We start from the raw sequence: 24,158 nt of genomic DNA on the forward strand, positions 1-24,158 counted from the left end.
TTTGCTATTGCAGCATTTTGATGGCTAGCTACAGTTTTTGTTTTTCTGTATTCCTATAACTTCTCTTTTTATGCCTGGTGGTTTAGTGGTGTGAGTATCATGTGTGGATTTGAATCCCATGGAGATGAATGGTGTTGCAGTATTTTAAGTACTGTAGTCTGGCCATCTAGCTTACCCTTCACTGTGTTGGGCAACACTTGCCTTGTCTAGAGCTCCTATACTCCATTTGAATGTTATAGGGGACTGATTCTGGATTTTTATGAATGATGGTGTCAGTGTTGGAATTTGAGTTATTATTCATAGCTCTTGTGCCTAGTGATCATATCATTAAATTTCCCATCCAGAACAGCTTTGGATGGGTTTGATCCTAAGAGGTGAGGTTTTTCAGTCATGTAATGTCATCAGGGGGAAGTAAGCTGGTCATCTACCCTCAAATGTACAGACCTATATTAGCCTACTTTCAGGGTGCTATACTGCTAAGATGGGTATTACAGAATGGTTGTTGGCATTTGTACTCTGTTGATATTCTGTCCTGCATTTTTGTTTTTTTCATCTTGTTCCTGGAGTGTAACAAAAATTTTGACTATTCCTTATTTATTTAACCCTCACCGTGCTAATTCTTAACAACCAAGTTACCTTCCCTGAGTCCTTTTTTTTTTTTTTTTTTTTTTTTTAACCTTCCCGGGCACTATGACATGATTTGCAGTCTTTGGGTGTTTCCTGGTAAAAGCACACTGACGTGAATCGAGTCCCAAAGCAGGACAAAATTCTCCCAAAATTAAGTTTTCAGACAATTTGCGTCAAATTTTGGTGTGCTCTAGCAGGCCAGTTTCACATGCAAAGTAAATCCTTGGCAACACTGTTGGGCCTCCCATGGGACAGTGCACATCAGTAATCCTCAGTATCTCACCACCAGCCGGCCTGAAGGGTAGCGCTTCATCCATTGTCCCTTTAACTCATCTATTTTCCCTGTCCCACCCTAGGCAGAAGCCACAATTGAAATACTGTAATGTTATTGTATAATGTTTTTGAGTATACTGTGAAGTGATTGTGTCTATGGAATGTAAATATATTGCTCATAAAGCATTTGGCCCGTTATCAGTCGTTAGGCCTAGAGCAGGAGTCATGTTTGCTATAATGGGGTTTGCCACTCTGCTTCACCCTGCCCCAAATGATGTGAGTATTTTACCTGTATAGTGAAGCTAATGCTTATATTGTGTGAAACAACAGCACTTGGATTAGTGAAATAATTGAACTAGTGGGCGTTATGTACACCATAGCTGTAGTCAGGAATGGAGCAGGTGTCACATGTACGCCATAGTCAGGAAGGGAATAACAGAGGAGGTTGGGTTGGAATCATTGTGATAGTTATATATTTGCATATGATTTAGTGTGAAATATACGTTTATTATGCAGCGAGTGTTCGTGGAGAAATATGGTGTGTGCCATATAGGGGTATGGTGTAGTTGGGAAGGGAACGTGCGTCATGTGGTACGCTGTAGTAGGGAACGGAATAATTATGGAGGTTGGGATGGAATCATTGAGATAGTGATATACTGTATTTGCATGTGATTTTGCGTGAAATACACGCAAATTATGCAGTGAGTGTTGGTGGAGAAATATCCTGGTTGCATTGCATGTGTTAGCGCTAACCTAGCACAAGGATGAGAGACAGCAAAAATATGCCACACAACCACAGACTTCAGTGAACAGATATTGTACTGTTATCAGACACTGAAAGATTACTTATGGTTAATGTGAAATACAGTGGAACCTCGGTCCTCGAACGTCTCACATGTCGAACAAATTGGACCTCGACCAAAAAATTCAAGAAATTTTTGCTCCAGAGGTCGACCAAAATATCGGACCTCAACCAACCTGAACATAGCTAAACGAAGGGAAGCTGGCCGACCGACAGTCACGTGTCCACCTTTGTTGTTCGTCAACGTGGTCGTCCTGCTGTGCTTCACATTTTTCTTGATTCAGTGCAGTATTAGCCCCTAATAATGGCTCCAAAGAAAGCAAGTTCATCCAGTACGGCTACTGGCAGTGAAAAGAGGAAAGTAGTGCGGAAAATAATTGAAGAAGTGGAAAAATTATTGCTTATCTTCATCAATGAGAAACAGTTAGCAGGAGACAGTGTTAGTGAGTACTGTATATAACTTGTGAAAAGGCAAGAGAAATATACAGTCATCTCGTAAAGGAAAGCACTGGTACCAGTGCTGAATCTTAAATAGGTAAGCATCTGGGGTCTTGGAACGGATTAAAATGATTTACATTATTTCTTATGGGGAAAATTAGTTCAGTCCTCGACCAATTCGGTCCTGGAACAGCCTTCCAGAACGGATTGTGTTCGAGGACCGAGGTTCTACTGTATATGTAAATTGTGCAGCGAGTGTTCATGGAGAAATATCTTGGGTGCATTGCATGTGTTAATGCAAACCTAGCACAAGGATGAGAGACAAAAAAATACACCACAGAACGCCACACAACCACAGACTTCAGTGAACAGGTATTGTACCGTTATCTGACGTTGGTAGATTACTTATGGTTTATTTGATATATACGTAAATTGTGCAGTGAGAGGATCCCAAACCGGAGGAGGCTTAGGGGTGCTTTGCGTACCTTGGCAAAGATGAGGAGGGACACAAGTCACATGTGTCCTGTATGTGATGTGCCTCTTTGCATGGGTGATTGCTTTGAATGGTACCATGCTGATTGAAGTATTCCCTAGTGGAGTGTACACACACACACACACACACACCGCTCGCTGGTGCAGTGGTAACGTTCCCGCTTGCCAACTGGTGGACGGGAGTTCGCGCCTCGCTCAGGTTGCGAAAAGTTTCACTGATGAAGTGGGTGGTTACTGTCCCCCTTGAGCAAAGGGGCGGGTGTGTGCGTGTGTGAAGGTCACAGCCTTGCCCTTAGATCGGACTATATGAGCTCTCAGCTCCCTTCCGGGAGGGTAAAAGCTGACCATCACGACCATCAAGTGATCCTGACCGACCCGGTGAATTACACACACACACACACACACACACACACACACACACACACACACACACACACACACACACACACTACAGCACATAACTCATCTTCACACGCTTCAAGGTCCTGCCAGCAGTTCAATGCCTCCTGAAGAAGAAGTGAGTTATCCATATTTTGTTGATTTGTATATTGACCTATTTCTATATTTCTATATTTTTTACACAAATAAGTATTGTTTTCTACATACACACATATGAGATGGAAGAAAGTACAGCTTCAGTATCAGTTCCTAGCAAAAAGGCTAGTGGTCATTCAAGTTTCTGAGAGCAATATCAAAATGCTTATGATATTTTACATGTATACTTTGAATAAAACAAAATAAAACCTAGCGAGTTAGAATATGTAGGTGTGGGTGAGGCAGGAAAAATTGACAGCGAGCTAGGAGGTATTTTGTTCTTTATCATCCAGGTACTAGGCATGTCGATGTTTTGAAAACATCATGAGAAAGCATATAAAAATCTACATCTGTACATAAAAAAAAAAAAAAAAAAAAAAAAAAAAAAAAAAAAAAAAAACAGCCTTTGGGAACATTTTTTAGGTACAGACAGGGGAAGAGAGTGTTTTTATCTCGCTTGCAGGCAAAATATGCAGCGCCCTAGGTGAAGTAATCTACCTTTGTCGTCCATTTACTCGAAAAGTATTGGACGTATCAATTTCTTGAAAGAACCTTGATAGAGTGGATAAAATTCTACATATGAACATGAAATAACAATGTAATATCTTTGATGAAAAATTGTTGTTACATAGGCAGGAATATAACGGTTACTGTTCGCACATGACGAAAGTGCAGCACGGGCATGGGTATCCAGTAGTTTTTTGCGATTTACGTGGAAACTATGAGGCGCATGAAAAATCTGCAGGTACCATGAGAAAGCCCATGAAATTCTACACAAGATAATGAAATAAAATAATAACCTCTGCAAGAAAACATTTGTGCTAGAGCACCCCGAGCAAAAAATCGGTTACCTCTAGGAAATGACAGTTTTCAGCTGTTTTCTCGAAAACTAAAAATCATATAAAAAATCCACAAACTTTATTAGAATGCTGATGAAATTCTCATTCTAAACATCTAACAACAATTTTCTATAATGTGGAAAACATTTGAACTGTGATGTTGGTAAATGAGATTGGCATTCCGAAATGTTTATTCACACTGGCCTGATGTACTTCTGTTTGTAATTTTCTGTATTTTTTTATTTTTTTATTATTATTATTTTGTTTTGCTTATCGGCTAGAATAAATATCAGCTAATAAGGCGATGTAGTTTTTATGGCAATAGATATGTGTTTGGGTGGTGAAAATAAGGCGAGAATACATGTTTTCGTAGGCGTGCGGGGGGGCTGGCGGAGAGGCAGGTGGAATAAAATCATGAGCCAGAAAACTTACTGAAACTTGTCATGCATGAAAGGGTTAAGTTGATTTTTTGTCATCAGATCAAGTGTTTCTCAGCTCTGACTCTTCATCATCCTTGTCTTTTTGTAATTAACGCCTCTTGGGTGGGTGTGAGGGCAGCCGTAAGTTGTCAGCACCGTGAGAGGTAGACGGGTGTGAATCTGCCATTACTGGGCTACAAACAGGAACTGAATTATTAAATGTACAGTATTTGGCAACTACAGTGTGGCAAGGCTTGGCAACTGCTCTGATTGCGTAGAGGAAGACTCATCGTTCCCACGAAAACCACAGACACTTCCTCGTGCTTGAAATTATGGCGCAGAGACCTATTGCCTCATATGAGGTGATCAGCATGGCCAGGGGTGGCGTGTATATCGCCTCACATGAGATGATGAGCATGGTGGGAGTTAAATTTATGGAAGTACAGTACAGTATTAATAAATTTCCATCAGCAAACTACTGTATTAGAATTGCAACTGCTTATTGATAAGGCCATTATGGCATGGATTGATGCATTTTGGAGGAGTTTAGCCAGTTTGTAGAAGCATTTTCTCTTAAATCTGGTGGACTGATTGTTTGTGGTGATTTCGGCTGTTGGATTGACAGCCCACAGTTGCAGTCCTTTTCTTTGGGATTCCTTGAATTGATTGACCAGAATAATTTTTTCAGTCATGTGTATCACTTGACTCACATCTTGGGCCATGTCCTTGATTTGATCGTATACCTTGTTGGTTGTAGTTGCATAATTATGAAGAATCAAGAATATGAAGGGTGACCTTACCAGGACCCCCATTTTCTTTATTTCATTGCTACGTATACTTCAGTCCTTCCTCTATCCAACCATAAAAATGTGGGAAGTCCAGTTTGCCCTTAATATGTTGAAGTCCCCCGCTATTCTAGAGTTACTTTCATGAGTGCGCATCGACGTATGTGTGTGTTCGAGCAGCAGCATACAAGATGCTAACCGTCCCATAAGCCCTGCTGGTGCAGCCAGTGAGCGTGCAGTATTTCACCACACCCCCCCTTGCCAGCCAATTAGCAGCAGCTGCCAGTCCCAGTTTCCATTATGCTGTGGATGTGTGCACTTTATTCAGGTTGCATGGGGTCAGTATTAATGACACTCACTATTAATGAACAGAGGCATTTGTAGATACACAAATGAAATAACATGCAAATATTTATGACAAAATATTAGATGATTCCAGTTCTATTCCTCCATCACTTCCCCCCTCTGACTTCCTCATGGTTAACCTTAAAATTTCGTCAACTGATGTATTTTCTGCCATAACTGGCCTGAATACTAAGAAGGCATATGGGCCTGATAGGGTCCCTGCTGTTGTCCTCAAGAACTGTGCTTCTTTGCTTACACCCTGCCTAGGTAAACTGTTTCCCATAGTCAACTATACATTTCTTTCTTGCTGGCAGTTTGCTCTCATTTAGCCTGTCCCAAAGGAGAGTAACCATTCCTAGCCCTCTAACTATTGCCCAATTGCTTTGACATCCTGCATTTTAAAAGTTTTTGAGTCTATTCTTAACAGAGAAAAATTTAAATCACGTTCTGTATCACAACCTTTCTGATCATCAGAATGGGTTCCACCAGGGACACTTCACTGGCGATCTTCTCACCTTCCTTTCGGGACTTTGGCGAAAGCTTTCCCATTGTACTTGACATCTCAAAGGCATTCGATCGAATCTGGTATAAATCTTTTATTTCCAAACTGCCCTCTTGTGGTTTCTATCTATCTGTCTGTGCCTTCTTCTCTAGCTTCCCTTCTGGTCGTTCTATGGCAACTGTTGTAGACAGCCACCATTCTTCTAGAGCTGTCAACAGTGGTGCTCCTCAGAGTTCTGTCGTATGACCTTCTGTTCATCAATGTCCTAAGCTGTACATCTAACCCTATCCACTCACATACTGATGACTCCAACCTTCACCTTTCCATTTACTTCCCACAGAGTTTATCTCAGCAGTTAGTTCAACAAGCAAGGGATGAGACTATGATATACCTAATGTCTGACTTGGCTCATATCTCTGATTGGGATAAAAGTACTCTTGTTGTTTGTAATGCATCAAAAACTCAGTTCTTACATCAATCCTGACAGAATCTTCTGCAAGAATATCCTCTAGTTTGTAATAGCATCCAACTAAATCCTGCATTATATTCAAACATACTTTGGGTTTCATTCTCTCCGGATTTATCTTAGAAAGATCATATTACCTCTCTTGTAAAATCTACTTCCAGGAGATTCGATGTGCTAAGCTACTTCCATGCCTTATTTACTCCTGCGCAGTTGTTAACTTTATCATCATCATCATCATCATCAGGACTTCCTTTCCAACCCTAGGACAGGGTGAGGAGAAGCAACGTCCAGACAGCCCAAGTTTCCCCAGTCCAATGGGGCACGCTTCCATTCACTCATCATTCAAGCCCCCAGAGTCATGGCTCTATCTGATACACCAGAAACATTCACCACATTCTGTAGCTTCATATAAATAAATCCGATAGAATCAATCTGGACACTGTCACGTTAAAAAGGGGTGCCAAATCCATGACCATGCACTTCTCACAACATTCATCCAGCCAGCTCAATCTCTTGTCAGTCCCCTAGCCTCACCGACTTCCAGACCTCTCTTGCTCACACACACTCATCCACCATATCCCCTCCACCTTCTTGGCGTACCTTGCCTCCTCCCTCCTTCAAATTCGCCCAGATATACCTTTTTCACCACTTTGATGTTATCCATTCTCTCCACATGAACATACCATCTCAGTACACTCTCTTTGATTCTGGTGTCCACAGACATACTTACTCGACATCTTTCATGAATCACATTATTTTGTATCGTATCCACTGTCTGTACTCCACATATATTCCTCAGCAGTCCCATCTCGACTGGTCTCACTCTTGACTTTTTCATTTTCATGCCACACCATAGTCTCACGTCCATATGTTAAAGTTAGCACTAATACTCCTTCATGTAAGCTTCGTGCAGCTGCAACACTCAAGCCTCTGTTTCTTATTGATGCCTTCATAGCATCAGCTACTTTCCTTCCTTATGTCACTTTACTTTCCTCTTTTTTGGACATTTTTCTTTCCTTTTTTATCACTGTACCCAGGTATTTGAACTCTCTCACCAATTCCAGTCTCTGTTCACTGTAACATCACACTGGGAGTTACCCTCTCTCTCAATAACCATCATTTTATTCTACATTTACTCTCAAAGCACGACGCTCACAGACATCAGCAAAACTCTGCACGTTTACCAATTTCTTGTCCGGACTTTGCCAGTAGTACTGTATCATCAACATACAACAGATCTGAGATATTCCATTCATTACCGATGCCATCCCCATTTTCATTACTCATGTTTTTACTTCTCTCATCATTCCATTGAACAGCCATGGGACATCACACAACCTTGTCACACGCCCACACTGATCGTAAACCATACACCTAGATGCCCATTTACCCTTACACATGCTTCACTACCATCAAAAAAACTCTTGACAGCACATAGCGGCCTACCATCCACACTGTACATGTGCAAAACCTTCCACAATCCTTCTCTGTCTACTTTGCTGTGTGCTTTTTCCAGATCCATGAATGCCATAAACACCTTATAGTCCTCACAAGCCTTCTCCACCATCTGTAGTGTATTTGATCCACTTATCCTCTGCCACTCCAAAAGCCACCCTTTTCATCACTCAATAGGACTTCTGATATCTCTCACATTGTCTATAACAGTTCTTCCACATACCTTCCCTGCTACACTGAATAAACTCGTGCCACAATAATTCTTGCACTCACTTCGCTCACCTTTATTTTTTTGTACAGGGATACAATCACAGCCTTTTTCCACACTGCTAGCACAGTTTCACTCATCCATGCTTTCTTACATATCTCCAGCAAGCACTTCATTCCCCTTTCTCCACTGCACTTAATCATCTCTGCATACGCCTCATCAACCCCAGTTGCTTTTCCATTTTTCAGTCGCTTCACAGTGTTCTGCACCTGTGCAAGTGTCATGTTTCCTATCACTGCATTCCTTCTCTGCTCACCCCCAAAACCAACCTTGTTTACAGTGGCTCTTCTCTCTCTGTTCCCATGCATCAGGCTTTCAAAATATTTTTCCATCTGGTCCCTACTTCATCCCCATTGATTAATACTATACCATTGACATCCTTCACACTTTCACATTTCTTTCCTCTGTCACTTCTACATTTCCGCACCACTTTCCAGAATAACTTCCTATTTTCAGAGTAGTTTGCATTCATTTATCTTCCTAAATCATCATTTACCTCCTACTTTTCCCATTTCACTAGTCTCTTTACGTGCTTCTTGTTCTTAATACATTTCAACTGAACCCCTGTCCTGTAATCATTCTAGCTACTTCTTTATATACCTTTTTTTTTTTTTTTTTGTATTTGTTTTTTGTTTTTTTTGAGAGTACAACTTTCATGTGTGGGGAGGCTCCTCACATATAGCTCTTCTCAGCAAGGTGGAGTCAAAAGCTTTATATGTCTTTAACTCTCCTCCTCTTACTGGCTTCCTTCTACCTCTATCTGTTTGCTGCACTGCTGTATCTTTATCTCTTTTCTGTTGCCACTAAAATGGTCACTGCTCCTCTGAATTGTCTACTTGCATCTGTCCGCCACTACGATGGGCACGTAGCACCCATCTAGCAACAAACTCTGATCCCTTTTCTGTTCAGCTCTCCAATGCAAGAGTTAACTTTTTCTCCCAGTCCATCATGTATGCAACAGGTCAGCTCTGGAACTGTCTCCCTCCTTCTGTATTCTCTACTGCCTGTGATGTCTAGTCTTTCAAACGCAGTGTGTCCAGGCATCTCGAAATGAACGGATCTTGAATTTGGCTCTCTGTTATCTTGTTTTTCTTTTTCTTTTTTCTTGGAGGTAGCATTTTGCAGGCTCCTGGCCCCTGGTTCCTTCTTCCATGCATTGAAAAAAAAAATATATATATATGATTGTTGTTTTGTTAAAAATTGGAAATCTTTAAATGTTTGTCTCAAACTATGTTTTGAAGAGTTTGCCCCTCTCATTCTAGACTCCTCATACTGGATGTGGAGGTTGATTCATTTGGTCCCACAGTCCTCGACCATGGTTTGATCACTTTCAGGTTTGAAATTCCGAAACCCGCTTCTTATGAAAAGTTTATCAGGTTTAGAAATTACAGAAATATTAACCATTATCTGGTGTGTTGTGAAGTTGATAACTATTTAAGCAGCATTGATTCTTCTGCTGTTTCTTCCAATGATTTGATGAATACATATAATAATGAGCATTGGTTTGTCTTTGACCATCATTGTCCTGAATTAGTAAAAACAGTCATAGTACAGTAAGTGATAATTCTCAGTGATGTGGTGCATCTGTCAATTCTTTGTGTAGACAGCGTAGGAAAGCAGAACGTGATTGGCATTTGCATCAGACCAGACAGAATCATTTGTGTTCTGTTTTGGCAAGAAGGGCTGTCGTCTGTACTGTAAAAACGTAAAAGGCAAAGTATTTTCAGTTATGAAGTTGACATGTGGTAGCAATGAAGAAAAGCTGTCTGCAGTTATAAATAATCTGAATGATCAGAAGTATATAACTGATAAACTAACTTCTGTATCTGATGCCCAACTGGCTTCTGATTTTGTTTCATTCTTAACAATGGAAATATCTTGCATATGAAATGAGTTTGAAATGAATTAGAAAATGCCTTATTCAGTGAGGAATTCTTAGTTGAATTTCAGTCACTGTACATGAGACCATGTGCTTTGATCATATTATCCAATGGATGTAAACATCATTAAATGTTATATCAGAGATCTTAGTAAAATATATTACCCACCTAATTCATTCAGTTTGTCATAGTTGCCAGATGTGTCAAACATGCAGCAGACTTTACTATTAAAATAGTAAACAGATGTCTATTAGAAGGGAACTTTGTGTGACTGAGAAACTTGCCTTGCTCTGGGACCTACTTAACTACACTAACGATGATTCATGATTACTTGGTTCTGAACACTTGCAGTAGGATGTCCTCTCTCTTGGTTGTGTTGGATCTCTTTGTGGCTTTTGATACAGTAGATCATGAAGTACTGCTAAATGATATGGTTTCCATGATGATGGTGTTTTGCTCCTTAAATTGTATCTATCTATCTATCTATCTATTGCCAGACGCCTCAATCCCGTTCGGGGTAGATATCATATAGTAGTTATGGACATCACCTATTAGTGCTCAGTTCCCTTCCTGTTCGGAGTTCTGCAAGGATTTGTTTTGGGTCCAGTTTTATCGACAGTCTATATGAGTAGTTTATTGTATCTACATGATGTATATGCTGTGTTCTGTCACCTTTATGCTAGTAACACTCAGCTTTATGTTAAGATGACAGATATTTATGATAAGAAAAATAAACTGGAATCCCTGATGTCTGATATCAATTTCTGGATGGCAAAGAGGAGACTTAAGCTGAATTATGGTAAAGCAGAAATCTTTATTATTCAAGGAAACAGTAGTGGGAGTGGCACTGATAATGTACTGACCATGAAGATTGCAAGTTACATCTTCATCCAGCTCATTGCTCTCTAAAACTTGGATTTATATTTTAATTCAAAACTAAATTACAAAGAATATTTACTCAAGTTGTCATAGGTTGTAATCTGCACATCAGAAACCTGTCCTCTGTGAGGCAGCGGCTGAATAGGCGTTGCCTCTTAATTCTGGTCCAGCTATGGTCTTATGTCGCGTCGATTATTGTAATTCATCGTGGATTGGTCTCCTGAATAATCTGTTGAAGAAGGTTCAATCTGTGTTGAATAGAGCAGCAAAGATTATCTTCAGCCTCCTCCCGAGAACCCCGACTGACTCATTTAAAATCAAGTTGCACTGGTTACCATTAAAGGCTAGAATTGAATTTAAACTGTGTCTTGTTACATTCAAGGTTCTTAAGTTTGGTGAAGCAAAGTATTTTGTTAAATTATTGAAACTTCAGTTGGCAGATCCAAGTCTGATGTTAAGAGGTGAAGATGTTTCCTTGCATCTTGACTAGCCTGCAGCTGTTCATCAGTCCTCTTGCTCTGATAGGTCTTTCACTTATAAAGCCTCAAGGTTGTATAATAAACTGCCTTTATTCATGAGCAATTGCCATTGCTGAATCTTTTAAAAGGCAGCATGAAGCCTTTCTCTTTTCAAGAGGCAACAGTTTGGGGAAGGGTGTTGTGACAGATGATTATAGGATTTAATTGCCCCCCCCCCCCCCCCCCCCCCCGATAGTCTGTATTGTGTTTGAGTGATGCCGCAGTTCTTGTAATTGTAAAATTGTAAATAAGTGTTGAGCACTAGTGAATTTCTTAAAAAGTACTGGTGTTTTTGAGAAACAAAAGACCAGATTGTTATTATATTTCAGATTGAGCTGGTGAAATATCCAAGGGGTGGTTGGGGTTGATTGCTCATGTAATGCCACTCAAGGATGAGTGAGGCTAGTCACTCTCATCTTAAATGTCAGGACCAACTGCCTAGCCCCGGGCTTCTACGCTCCTCATGGGGCAATGTAGGATTGGATGATGGATGAATTATTATCTATCTATCTATCTATCTATCTATTGCCAGACGCCTCAATCCCGTTTGGGGTGGCCACAAACAAATCGCCTCCAAGTCGCCCTGTCCCCCGCCATTTCACTCCCCTGCTCCCAGCTCACACCCCCCTCTCTCATATACTTCTCCACCCCATCTCTCCATCTCATCCTTGGCCTCCCCCTCCCTCTTTCCCCCTCCACCTCACTCACATACACTCTCTTCGTCAGTCTTTCACCCTCCATCCTCTCCACATGGCCAAACCACCTCAGTGTGTTCCTCATAACGCTTCCTATCACATCCACATCAACACCACAATGCTCCTTTATATCCTCATTCGTCAGCCTGTCTCTCCATGTGACTCCACAAGTCAAGAGTGAAATGAGGATTATTATCATTATTATTATTATTGACTCAGTTGCATACATTTGTGTGAAGCTGCAGAATGTGGTGAATGTTTTTGATGTATCCAGTAGGACCAGGATTCCGGGGGCTTGAATGATGAGTGAATGGAGGCGTGGCCTATTGGATTGGGCAAGTTTGTGGTGTCTGGACATTGCTACTCCTCACCCTGCCCTTGGGTGGGAAAGGAGGTCCAGATGATGATGATGATGATGATATGATGATGATGATGATGATGATGATGATGATGATGATGATGATGATGATGATGATGATGATGATGATTGTTGTTATTATTATTATTATTATTATTATTATTATTATTATTATTACTATTATTATTATTGTTATTATCTGTCCTTCTGTCTATTGCCAGATTCCTCAATCCTGTAAGGGGTGGCCACAAACAAATCTCCTCCATGTTGCCCTATCCCCCGCCATTTCACAGCCCTTCCCCCAGCTCACACCACCCTCTCTCATATAATTCTCCATTCCATCCCATGGCCTCCATCTTCACCTCACTCACATGCACTCTTCTCGTTAATCGCTCGCTCTCCATCCTCTCCACATGGCCAAACCACCTCAGTGTATATCTCCTAATGCATTTTATCACATACACCACAATGCTTCTTTCCTCCCTCATTTGTCAGTCTGTTTCCATGTAACTCCATATGCTCCGTTCAAATAACTTGTTTCCACTGTTCTCACTCTTTACCTGTGTTCTTCCAACAAGATCCAAGCTTCACTTCCATACGTTAGTCATTATCACAATACCATCATGCAGCGACCTTTTTTTTTTTTTTTTTTTTTCCATGCTTACTTCCCTGTTTCCTATCACTGCATTCAAAGGACCAGCAACCTTTCTTCCTTGTTGCACCCTTTCAAACACCTCATCCTCAAAACTTCCATCCTTACTTATCACACTACCCAAGTACTTAAATGCACTCACATTTTCCATTTCTTCATCATCCAGCCTCACTGTACATTCAGTGATTTCATTCATCTCGACGACCGTAACTTTGCTCTTCCCTACATTCACCTTTAGATTCTGTTCTTTACTCTTTCTCCCAGACTCATTCACCAAGGCATGAAGTTCCCCTTCATCTCCACTTAACAGTACAGTATCATCTGCATTTAACAGTACAGAAAGTGTCCAAAACACTACCCTCTCTCCTTAGGGCTGCTCCAACATTCACTGCCCTTCCTTGTGCTTCTTTTATAACCCCATCCATATACAGATTGAACAACCATGGAGACATGACACATCCCTGTTTCAGTCCAATATTCGGATAGAAAAATTCACTCAGTTCACTATGCACATGCACTGCAGCCTTAGCAGCCTCATACGTACTGTTCACCACATTCAGCAACTTCATATGTACACCATATGGTCTTAATATTTTTCACATTCCTTGTCTGTCGACTCTGTCATATGCTTTATCCAAATCCGTGAAAAGCCACATACAACGTCTTTCCCTACTAAAGACCTAAGAATGAATATCTGATCTGCACAACCTTCTCCCTTCCTAAAACCTCTCTGTTGTTCTCCATCTAATTCCTATGTTGTTTCCCAAACTCTGTCAGTAAGTAACCGACCATATACTTTTCCTGCTACACCAAGAAAGATGCCCCTATGATAACCACACACATCTTTTTCACCTTTTCCTTTGCACAAGGGAATAATTATACCTGACTTCCAATCCTCCTTGACTCTGCCTTATTGTTGTTGTTATTATTATTATTATTATTATTATTATTATTACTGTTATTATTACTATTATTATTATTATTATTGTTATTATTGTTATTATTATTATTATTATTATTATTACTATTATTGTCATCATCATCATCATCATCATCATCATCTTCCAAACCTTCTTTCCCAAGGGCAGGGTGAGGAGTAGCAATGTCCAGATAGCCTAAGTTTGCCCAGTTCAATGGGCTACGCTTCCATTCACTCATCATTCAAGCCTGTGGAATCCTGGCTCCATCATATAGGCCACAAAAATTTCACCATGTTCTGTAGCTTCACATATACTTATCTGATGGAGTCAATCCGAATGCTGTCATGTTAAAAAGGGTGCCAAATCCCTGGTTATGCACTTCTCCGCACAAAATTCATCCAGCCAGCTTAGTCTCTTGTCAGCCCCAAAGTCTCGCCAACTTCCATACCTCTCTTCCCACACACTCATCCACCATAACCCTCTACCTTCTTCTGGGCCTACCTTGCCTCCTCCCTCCTTCAGATTCACTCAGATATACTGTACACCCACTGCAAGTTGACTTAGGACCTACACACAGAATTGCTATGGGAGAGTTGGCTGTCTGCTTTATGTTTCAACCTCTACCAAGTGAATTTCTGGGGCATGAAGTAACTGGCAATTCCTCTGGTGTTGTCGGGAGGTGGTGAAACACTCAGCACGTCAGTGCTTGCCCAGAAGTGAGAGTGGGAGTATACGTTCCCGTTGCTCCAAGCTTGCGCCTCCCTCTTTTTTCTTATGCATTACTGTTTGCCCTGTTATTTTCCCTAAAGTCTAGTTGTCATGCCTGGAAAGTACTGCTCAAGGGATGAGAGGGTCCATATCTTTGCATGTAGGCAGGATAATGTCCCTATCAATACGATTTGTGAACGTACTGGATGTGCAAGATTGACCGCCATGAAGATTCTTGCTGCAGCGAGCGGCCTGCCGCCTGATGTCATACCAGAGCACAGGCATGGGGGTGGAAAGAAGAGGACGACTTCCAGAGGTACAGATACACTTCTGAAGAGGGAAGTAATCAAGAATCATCGACTGACAGCAGCAGAATTGAAGAGAATGCATCCCCAGCTGTTACAAGACTTCTCAATTCGAACTATCCAGCACCGCTTGCAGAAGGAGCTGGGTTTTGCCAACCCGCACCGCAGCCAATAAACCGCTTCCCACTGACTGCATGAAGAAGCAGCGCATTCAGTTTGCCAAGAAATGTGCACACTGGACTTCGGATGAGTGGAGATAAGTTAGGTTTTCCGATGAAAGCACATTTCAAGTGTTCCAGGTGCATTCTGCCAAGATTCATCGCCCTGCCTCCTGTAGTTGATATGACCCTGCTTACATGGTGCCGGCTGTTAAGCACCCACAATCAGTAATGGTATGGGGGTGTTTCTCAGGTGATATGGGTTGGGGAGGCCTCTACTTTCTTTCTTAGAACTTGATGATGAATGGTGGCTGGTACATTCTGGTTCTGAAAGATCATTTGTTAAACTTTTTTGCTATTCATGGGTGTGACTTTTTCATGCACGATTCAACTCCATGTCACAAGTCAAGAAAGGTGACAAAATGGCTTCAGGATAATCGAATTGAGATCCTCAACTGGCCTGGCAACAGTCCGGACCTAAATCCAATAAAAAAACGCTGGGCAAAGATGAAGAAAATCATGGCAGAGAAGAAGACACCCAATACCAGTACACCATTCCTGTGTGAGACAGCCCTAGCATGTATTCAATACGGATGGTGGGTGTTAGCACTGAAATGGTGATCTGTGGAGATGTAGAAGGACTACTGGGCCCCAAGGAGGACTCCTGGGACTTGGGAATAGGCACTGAAGCCTTTGTCCAGAGTCAGACATGTTAAAAAAAAAAAAAAAAAAAAAAATGTGGACAACCTCAAGACTGAGCTGACACATGTTTGGTGCAAAGAAATGTCCTTAAATTACTTAAGAGATCTAAGTGTTTCCATGCCAAAATGCATCCAACTGGTCCTGAAAAACAAGGGAAACATGATTTCATATTAATGAATGGCATTTCATGAACAAGCACTGTGATATACTATGATTTCTGTGTTTTTAAATACCTTGTGGGGGGAGGTCCTAAGTCAATTTGCGGTAGCTGTATCTTTTTCATCATTCTATTGTCATCCATTGGCCTACCTTGCCTCCCGTCTCCTTCAAATTCGCTCAGATATACCTTTTTCATCACTGTTTTCGTCCATTCTTTCCACATGACCAAACCATCATGGTACACTCTTCGATTCTGGTGTCTACAAACTTCCTGACTCTGCATCTTTCATGAATCACATTATTCTATATCCAATTCACTCTCTGTACTCCACATACATTCCTCAGCTTTTCCATCTCCATTGCTCTTTCTCTTGCCTTATCATTTTCATGCCATGCCATGGTCTCACTTCCGTATGTTAAAGTTGGTATCAACACTCCTTCATGTAAGCCTCGTGCAGCTGCAGCACTCAAGCCTCTGTCTTTTATCAAGGCGTTCATAGCACTAGCTACTTTTCTTCCTTGTGTCACTCTACTTTCCACTTCTTTTGCACATTTTTCTCTTTTCTATCACTATATCCAGGTATTTGAACTCTCTTACCAATTCCAGTCTCTCTCCATTCACTGTAACATCACACGGGGAGTCACCTTCTCTTCCAGCAACCATCACTTTACTCTTTCCTACATTTACTCTCAAGGCACTGTGCTTACAGACGTCAGCAAAACTCCGCACTAGTCTACCAAACTCTTGTCCGGTATTTGCAAGAAGTACTGCATCATCAGCATACAAAAAGTTTGAGATATTCCATCCATCACCATTTATTGCCAGTGCCAGCCCTCTCTCCATTACTTGTATTTTTACTTCTCTTATCACTCCATCCACATATATATTGAACAACCATGGGGACATCACACAACGTTGTCGCATGCCCAAATTGACTGTGACCCAATCACTTAGATGCCCTTTTACCCTTACACATGCTTCACTACCATCATAAAACCTCTTGATGGCACCTAGCAGCTCACCATCTACACTGTACATTTGCAAAACCTTCCACAATCCTTCTCTGTCTACTCTGTTGTATGCATTTTCCAGATCCATAAAATGCCATAGACATCATATAGTCTGTCTCACTGCAAATGTTTGATCCACACATCCTCTGCCACTCCTAAAGCCACCCTATTCATCACTCACTAGGACTTCTGATCTCTTTTACTTTCTCTATAATCATACTTCCATATACCTTCTCTCCCACATTCAATAGACTTATGCCACAGTAATTCTTATTCTCACTTCACTCACCTTTTTTTTTTGTACAGAGGTACAGTCACAGCCTTTTTCCACTCTACTGACAGTTTCACTCACCCATGCCTTCTTACATATCTCCAACAAGCGCTTATTATTCCATCCATCCATCCATCACCCAATTCTATGTTGCCCCATGGGGAGTATAGGAACCCAGGGCTAGGTAAGTTGTTCCTGACATTTAAGATGAGAGTGACACATTATTATTATTATTATTATTATTATTAGATAGAGTCTTTATTGGATACATTTATTTGAAGCTAGAAAATGTGGTGAAATTTTTTGGCATATCAGATAGAGCCAGGATTCTGGGGGCTTGAATGATGAGTGAATGGAAGCGTGGCCCATTGGAGTGGGCAAACTTGGGCTTTCTGGATGTTGCTACTCCTCACCCCGCCCTAGGATGGGAAAGGAGGTTTGGATGATGATGATGATGATTACTGTATTTCTATTATTTTCATTATTATTATTTTTGTAGCTGCTAGGAATGGGATTGAAGAGTTGAGTGGATGGATGAGACTTTAGTATATTGGTGCTGTGATGAGGAGGGGTAGATTGAGATGGTTTGGGCATGTTCAGAAATGGAGAAAGACAGGTGAGGGCAGAAGGTGAGAAATGTAAATGTCTGGGGTAGGGTTGCGAGAATCAGACCAAAAGAGACCTTGGACAAGTTCATAGAGTTTGACCACAGGGATAAGGGACTGAATAAGGAGGCTTGCAGAGACTGAGCAGTTTGGAGAACCATCATTAGGTGACCAAGGCCAACACGTTCAAACATGTTCAAGCCTTTACAAATGATACAAACATAGTGATGAAACTTGGTTGAAGTAATGATGAGTATTTGTAGAGAGTTCTTGTTTTCTCTTTCCACAGATGTACAAAAGAGATTTGGCATTAGAGAGAGCAGATAGAGCCAAGGTAGAGAACCAGACAATTGAGCTGGTGAGAAGCATGAAGAACAAGTGGAAAGCTGCAGAGGCTGAGAGAATAGAAAGTTTAACTACAAAGATAAATGTAAGTCCTATGTGAAATCACATTATTCATTTTGACTAATTTCTGCTAGGGACAGAGTTTGTTACAGGCTGTCCTCAAGGTTTGTTACAGGCTATCCTTAAGGTTTGTTACAGGCTATCCTTAAGGTTTGTTACAGGCTATCCTCATTACAAGTCAGGAATGTGTTCCAGTTTATCACTATGGTACGATTTCTTTGTAACATGTATTGTTAGTTGGTGGAAACTAGCAAATCAGCAGTAAGGTAGCAGTGTCACTTTGACCCCTTAACTATGATTTTTAACTCTGACTACCAGATGATTTTATTCACATTAAAGGGCCTCAAGTAAAGTTTACAATGTCTCTCTGCAATTGAATATAACAACTGAAAATAGCACAAATGTACTTAAGGGGAAAAAAAAAAAAGTGTGCTGGAGGAGTTAGACAGTTCTAAAGATTTTGCTCTGGAGTAATAATAATGTCAAAAGGTAAATTTTAATGAGGACATTGCTACTATACTCGCCTGGTATTGAAAATAATGTGGGGACAGAGTCTGAGCACAACCAACTAAAGGGGTATTGTGACAGCAATTGGTGAACCCTTTAAATACTAGACACCGTTTTCATAATAATATTGTTGCTGTTAATCCATCTCTGTTTGGCTGAGCAGGCTTGTTGATCATAGGTGAGCAACTGAATATCTGAGGCTTTCCTACAAGTACAGTAGAGAGGTGGCCTGCAGTCCTACCGGACCCAGGTTCAAATCCTGGCTGGGACAGGGAACAGTTTGAGGATTTGAATTTCTTAAAATCAGACTTTACTGATGTACCAGAAGACCCACCAACCTGTTGTAAATATACCCCCGCTAATACCAATACACCAGTCCTGTATGGGACAGCCCTAGCATGTGTTCAGTATGGACGGTGGGTGTTAGCACCAAAGCGGTGACATGTAGAGGTGTATGGTATGTAGGAGGACTACTGGGCCTTGAGAGCAGGTTGTGAAGCCTATGCCCAGAGTTGGACAAAAAAAAAAAAAAAAAAAAAAAAAAAAAAAAAAAACAGACCATTGTTTTATGGTGAACTGGCATATAATGAATCGCACATATGATGGCTAAAAAGTTGGGACCTTTTTACATTATACAATCTTAGTTTTGCTTTGTGATCATTATGGTCCCACACAGTCTCGCTGGATGATGTATGATCGCTATTTTTTCCTACATGAATGCTGGTATACAAGCTTACAATCATTTCTTTGCTGCAAGATAACCTTTGAACTCAGTCACTGTTGGGTGTGTTGCTGTCAGTGATGGAACAATAGTATCGTGCTGGAGTTCTGCCATCAAGTGAAGTGCAGCAAAGTTTAGGTGAACTGGAAACTTGTTTTTAGCCATTGTTGGGTGGGTGACCCTTGGCCAAAAACATATTCCCATTCACCCCATGTTACAACTGATGACATGATATATGGTGAATTGTTATATGATGAATTTTTTCAAATGCATTCTCATTGTAAAACAAAGGTTTGCTGCACACCATGTAGGGGTCCAATGCCCCTCTTGTAGTAGACAGTGTCTCACCAGGGTTGGACCAGGATCCTCCATCACAACAGGATACAGGGAAATACGATAAGGTTTGGCTCCTGGGCAAATGCCGCAGCTGTTCCATCTAAGGTGCACAGTGCCACCACATGTAGGTTCCTCACCAGTGCCATCTTTTTCATGTAGTTCTTACTAACACCAGATTATATTATATTCACCTTAGGAGGACATCCTACTGATGAAGGGATTAATGGAGGCCAAAGTATATCTAACATTCAGATCAAAATCTCATGCAGTAAGCTTTAAAAATCCTTTGCAACACAAAAGTGATGATATTTAGAGCTGATGGCAATACCAGTTAAACATGGGGAATGTGGCCAAATGCAGTTTTCTGTAGTGTGTGTGAAGTAAATCCCATCTTGTGCAGTGTTATGATAAGTGGATGCATAATAGATATAGTAGTATCAGAGGTAGGTTGCAAAATAATGCTGCGTTTGTGTGTGTGATGTGTAGGGGAGAGGATGCAGAGACAGAGGTGAGATAGGACTGACCTTGCTGGAGAGCTCTCAAGAACAATATAAAAGTTCTGATTCAGTGTGTGGATGGACAGGGGGCTCCCCCAAGACATAAAATAACTTGGTGGTGGGATGAGGGTGTAGAAGCTGCAGTTAAGGAGAAAAGAAGCCTTTTCCAGGAATGGAAAAGGGGTGGTAACAAACAGGAATACTTGGGTGCCAAAAATAGAGCTAGAAAAGAGGTTTACAGGGCTAAATCTAGGTCTCAGAGACATTTATTGGATAAATTGAATAGTGTGGAAAGGAAGAATGTGATATTTAAGGTGGCAAATTAGATGAAGAGGGAAAACAGGGATATCATAGGAGGTGAGCAGTGTGTGAAGAATGATGGAGGAAAGATAGTGGTGAACAGTGGGGATATTAAAGCTGCCTGGAGAGAGCATTATAACTGGTTGTTGAATGAAGAGTTTGACTGGAATAGGGAAGGTTTGGAGCCAACAGATCCAGTGTTTGACCCTTGGGCTTTCATTGATGCTGCTACTGTGAGCAGGGCAATAGGCAGGATGCAGGTGGGGAAAGCAGCAGGTGCATCTGGGTTGACTGCTGAAATGCTGAAGACCTCAGGAGATAGAGGAGTAGGGTTAATTACTGACTTGAAAAATACTGTATGATCATATATGAGTGTGTTGTCCCAGATGATTGGTTGAGGAGTGAGATTGAAAATGTGTACAAGGGAAAGGATGATGCCCTTGAAGGAGGAAATTATAGAGGCATGAAGCTTTTGGATGAAGGTGATGGAGAGAGTGCTAGAGTCCTAGAGAAAGAGTGAATATGGATGAAATGCATTTTGGGTCTATGCCAGGCAAAGGCACCACTGATCCATATTCATTGTTCGACAACTTCAGGAAAAATATATAGGAAAGAAAGAGGATCTGTACTTTGTTGACTTGGAGAAGGCCTTTGACAGCTCCCTAGCGAGGTGATGAAGTAGGCAATGAGAAAGCTTGGGATCGAGGAGTGGCTCATTAGAGTGGTTATGGTAGTGTATTTGTGTGCTTGCACCCAGGTAATAGTGAACAGAGATTTGAGTAATGAGTTTTCTGTGAATGTTGGTGTGCATCAGGGGCTGTCTTGAGCACCTTGTTGTTTATCATGGTATTTGAAGCCCTCTCACATGACATAACAATTGGATTCTTGTGGTAGATGTAGTATGGCGATGATTGCAGAGAATGAAAGGGAGGCAGAGGAAAGACTTAAGAAGTGAAGAGATAGTAAAGGACACAAGGGTTTAAAAGTAAATACAGATAAAACAAAGATGATGGTATCTGTGGCTGATGGCAGTACAGTAAAACCTGACTATAACAGACTAATTGGGGCCCATGCCATTCCAAAAAATGCGAAATTCTGATAACGATGACATCCGGACTTTCCCCTTGTAACCCAGACTTTTTCCGATATAACAGACATTAGTCCAGATCGTATGAATGGTTTTTAAACTGTTTTGATTACCATTGTGGTACTGTACGGTGTTATAACTTTATTACATTAATCATTTGGTATAATATATATAATAATACTGTACTGTACACTAATAAACATGTCTTTTATTTATCTTACTGTGGTGAACATAGCTGAAGTGGTCAGGCAGTCTGGACTGCTTCTGGCTTTATTGGACTTTTTCTGATATATAGGAATTTAGTCTGGTAGCTCCTCAAGTCCGATAAAAGCGAATTCCGGTCTACTGAAGTCTTTTATATCGAGGTTTTACTGTACTGTCAAAGAAGAGGGAGATTTGCCACAAGGGCGTGGGAAGTAATTCCATCATGTGCAGCTTTTGTGGTAAGTGGGTACACAAGAGATGTAATGGTATTAGAGGTAGACTGCAAGATAATGGTGATTTCATGTCTGCAGTGTGTCGGGAAGAGCATGTGGAGATGGTCAGGTGTAAATGGGTCGATCTTGCTGGGAAGGCTCGTGTGTGTGGAAGAGTTTTGTTATCTGGGAGACATGTTAGGTACTGGAGTTGGGGCTGGAGTTGGTTCTGTAGCTAGAGTGGGGAGTGGTTGGAAAAAGTTCAAGAAGCTGTTACCTTTTCTGACACTGAGAGGGCTCTCCCTCTGTTCTAAAGGATCTTTGTATGTGGCATGTGTTAGGAGTGTAATGCTGTATAGTAGTGACACCTGGGGAGTAAAGGAAGATGATACTCACAGGCTCAGACGTACAGAAATGACAGTGATTAGGTGGAAGTGCAGTGCGTCCTTGAATGCGAGGCCTGGGAAGAGGGGGAGGCAAGGTATACGTTGGAAGAGTTAAGAGGTAGGATGGGACTGGATTGTATTGGTGTTGTGGTGGGGAGGGATAGATTTGGGTGGTTTGGGCATGTGGAGAGGGTGAGGGATGACAGTTGGGTGCAGAGTGTGAAAAGTGTTAAATTAGAGGTAGGGTTGCGAGAGGTAGACTGAAAAAGACATCGGATGAAGTCATTGAGTGTGACCTTGGATAAGGGATTGAATAGGGAGGCTGCTAGAGAATCGAGCCGCACAGAGAACCACCATTAGATGGCCAAGGCCGATGCATGCAAGCATGTTGGAGCCTTTAAAAACGAAAATGAAACAAAAATGATTGCACACAAAAGTGATGATATCTAGGGTTGATGTCAGTACCATCAAAACATAGGGGGCGTGGCCTTGTGCAGTTTGCTGTAATGTGTGGGAAGTAACTCCCATCTTGTACAGTGTTATGATAAGGGGATGCATCGATGTGTAGTGGCATTAGAGGTAGGCCGCGAAATAATACTGACTTTATGTGTGTGGTGTGTAGGGATGAGGATGCAGAGACTGAGGTGAGATAGGACTGACCTTGCTAGAGAATCTCTGAGTGTCTGGAGGGGTTTTGTTATTTGGGGACATGTTATGTGCTGGAGGTGGGGCTTGAGCTAGTTCTGTGGCTAGGGTAAAGAGTTGAGGGAGCTGTCGCCACTCATGCCACTGAGAGGGCTCTCCCTCCGTAGTAATGGATCCTTGTATGCAGCGTATGTTGAGGGTATAATGGCGTATGATAGTGTGACTTGGACAGTAAAGGAGGTGCATATTGGCAGGCTTAAATATACGGAGATGATTAGATGGATGTGTTGTGTATCCTTGAATGACAGATCTGGGAGTTAGGAGTACAAGTGAAGAGTTGAGAGGAAAGATGGGACTTTAGTGTACTGTTTAAGTATTGTGATGAGAAGGTTTGGGCATGAGGAGGGAGAGAGGTAAGAATGTGGGCTCTCCCTCCGTAGTAATGGATCCTTGTATGCAGCGTATGTTGAGGGTATAATGGCGTATGATAGTGTGACTTGGACAGTAAAGGAGGTGCATATTGGCAGGCTTAAATATACGGAGATGATTAGATGGATGTGTTGTGTATCCTTGAATGACAGATCTGGGAGTTAGGAGTACAAGTGAAGAGTTGAGAGGAAAGATGGGACTTTAGTGTACTGTTTAAGTATTGTGATGAGAAGGTTTGGGCATGAGGAGGGAGAGAGGTAAGAATGTGCTGTGTAGAGTTGCAAGAGGCAGATCGAAAAGACCTGAGATGATGTCATAGAATGTGATCTCAGTGATAAGGGACTGAATAGAGAGGCTAATAGA

The 24,158-nt window shown here is 41.4% G+C and overlaps 1 protein-coding gene across 1 annotated transcript in view; it reads left to right on the top strand.

Annotated features, from left to right (window-relative positions):
• The window catches only part of sti (citron rho-interacting kinase sticky), a 421,549-nt gene that overhangs the window by 38,870 nt on the left and 358,521 nt on the right, over positions 1-24,158 (top strand). Inside the window, exon 7 of the mRNA XM_080286239.1 lies at positions 18,356-18,496. Coding sequence (XP_080142365.1) covers positions 18,356-18,496 — 141 coding nt within the window. The remainder of the gene's footprint in view (positions 1-18,355; positions 18,497-24,158) is intronic.

This window comes from Coenobita brevimanus, chromosome 110 (genome assembly GCF_032717465.1).
Source record: "Coenobita brevimanus isolate Jiangsu-jjx chromosome 110, ASM3271746v2, whole genome shotgun sequence".
NCBI classification, from domain to species: Eukaryota; Metazoa; Arthropoda; class Malacostraca; order Decapoda; family Coenobitidae; genus Coenobita; species Coenobita brevimanus.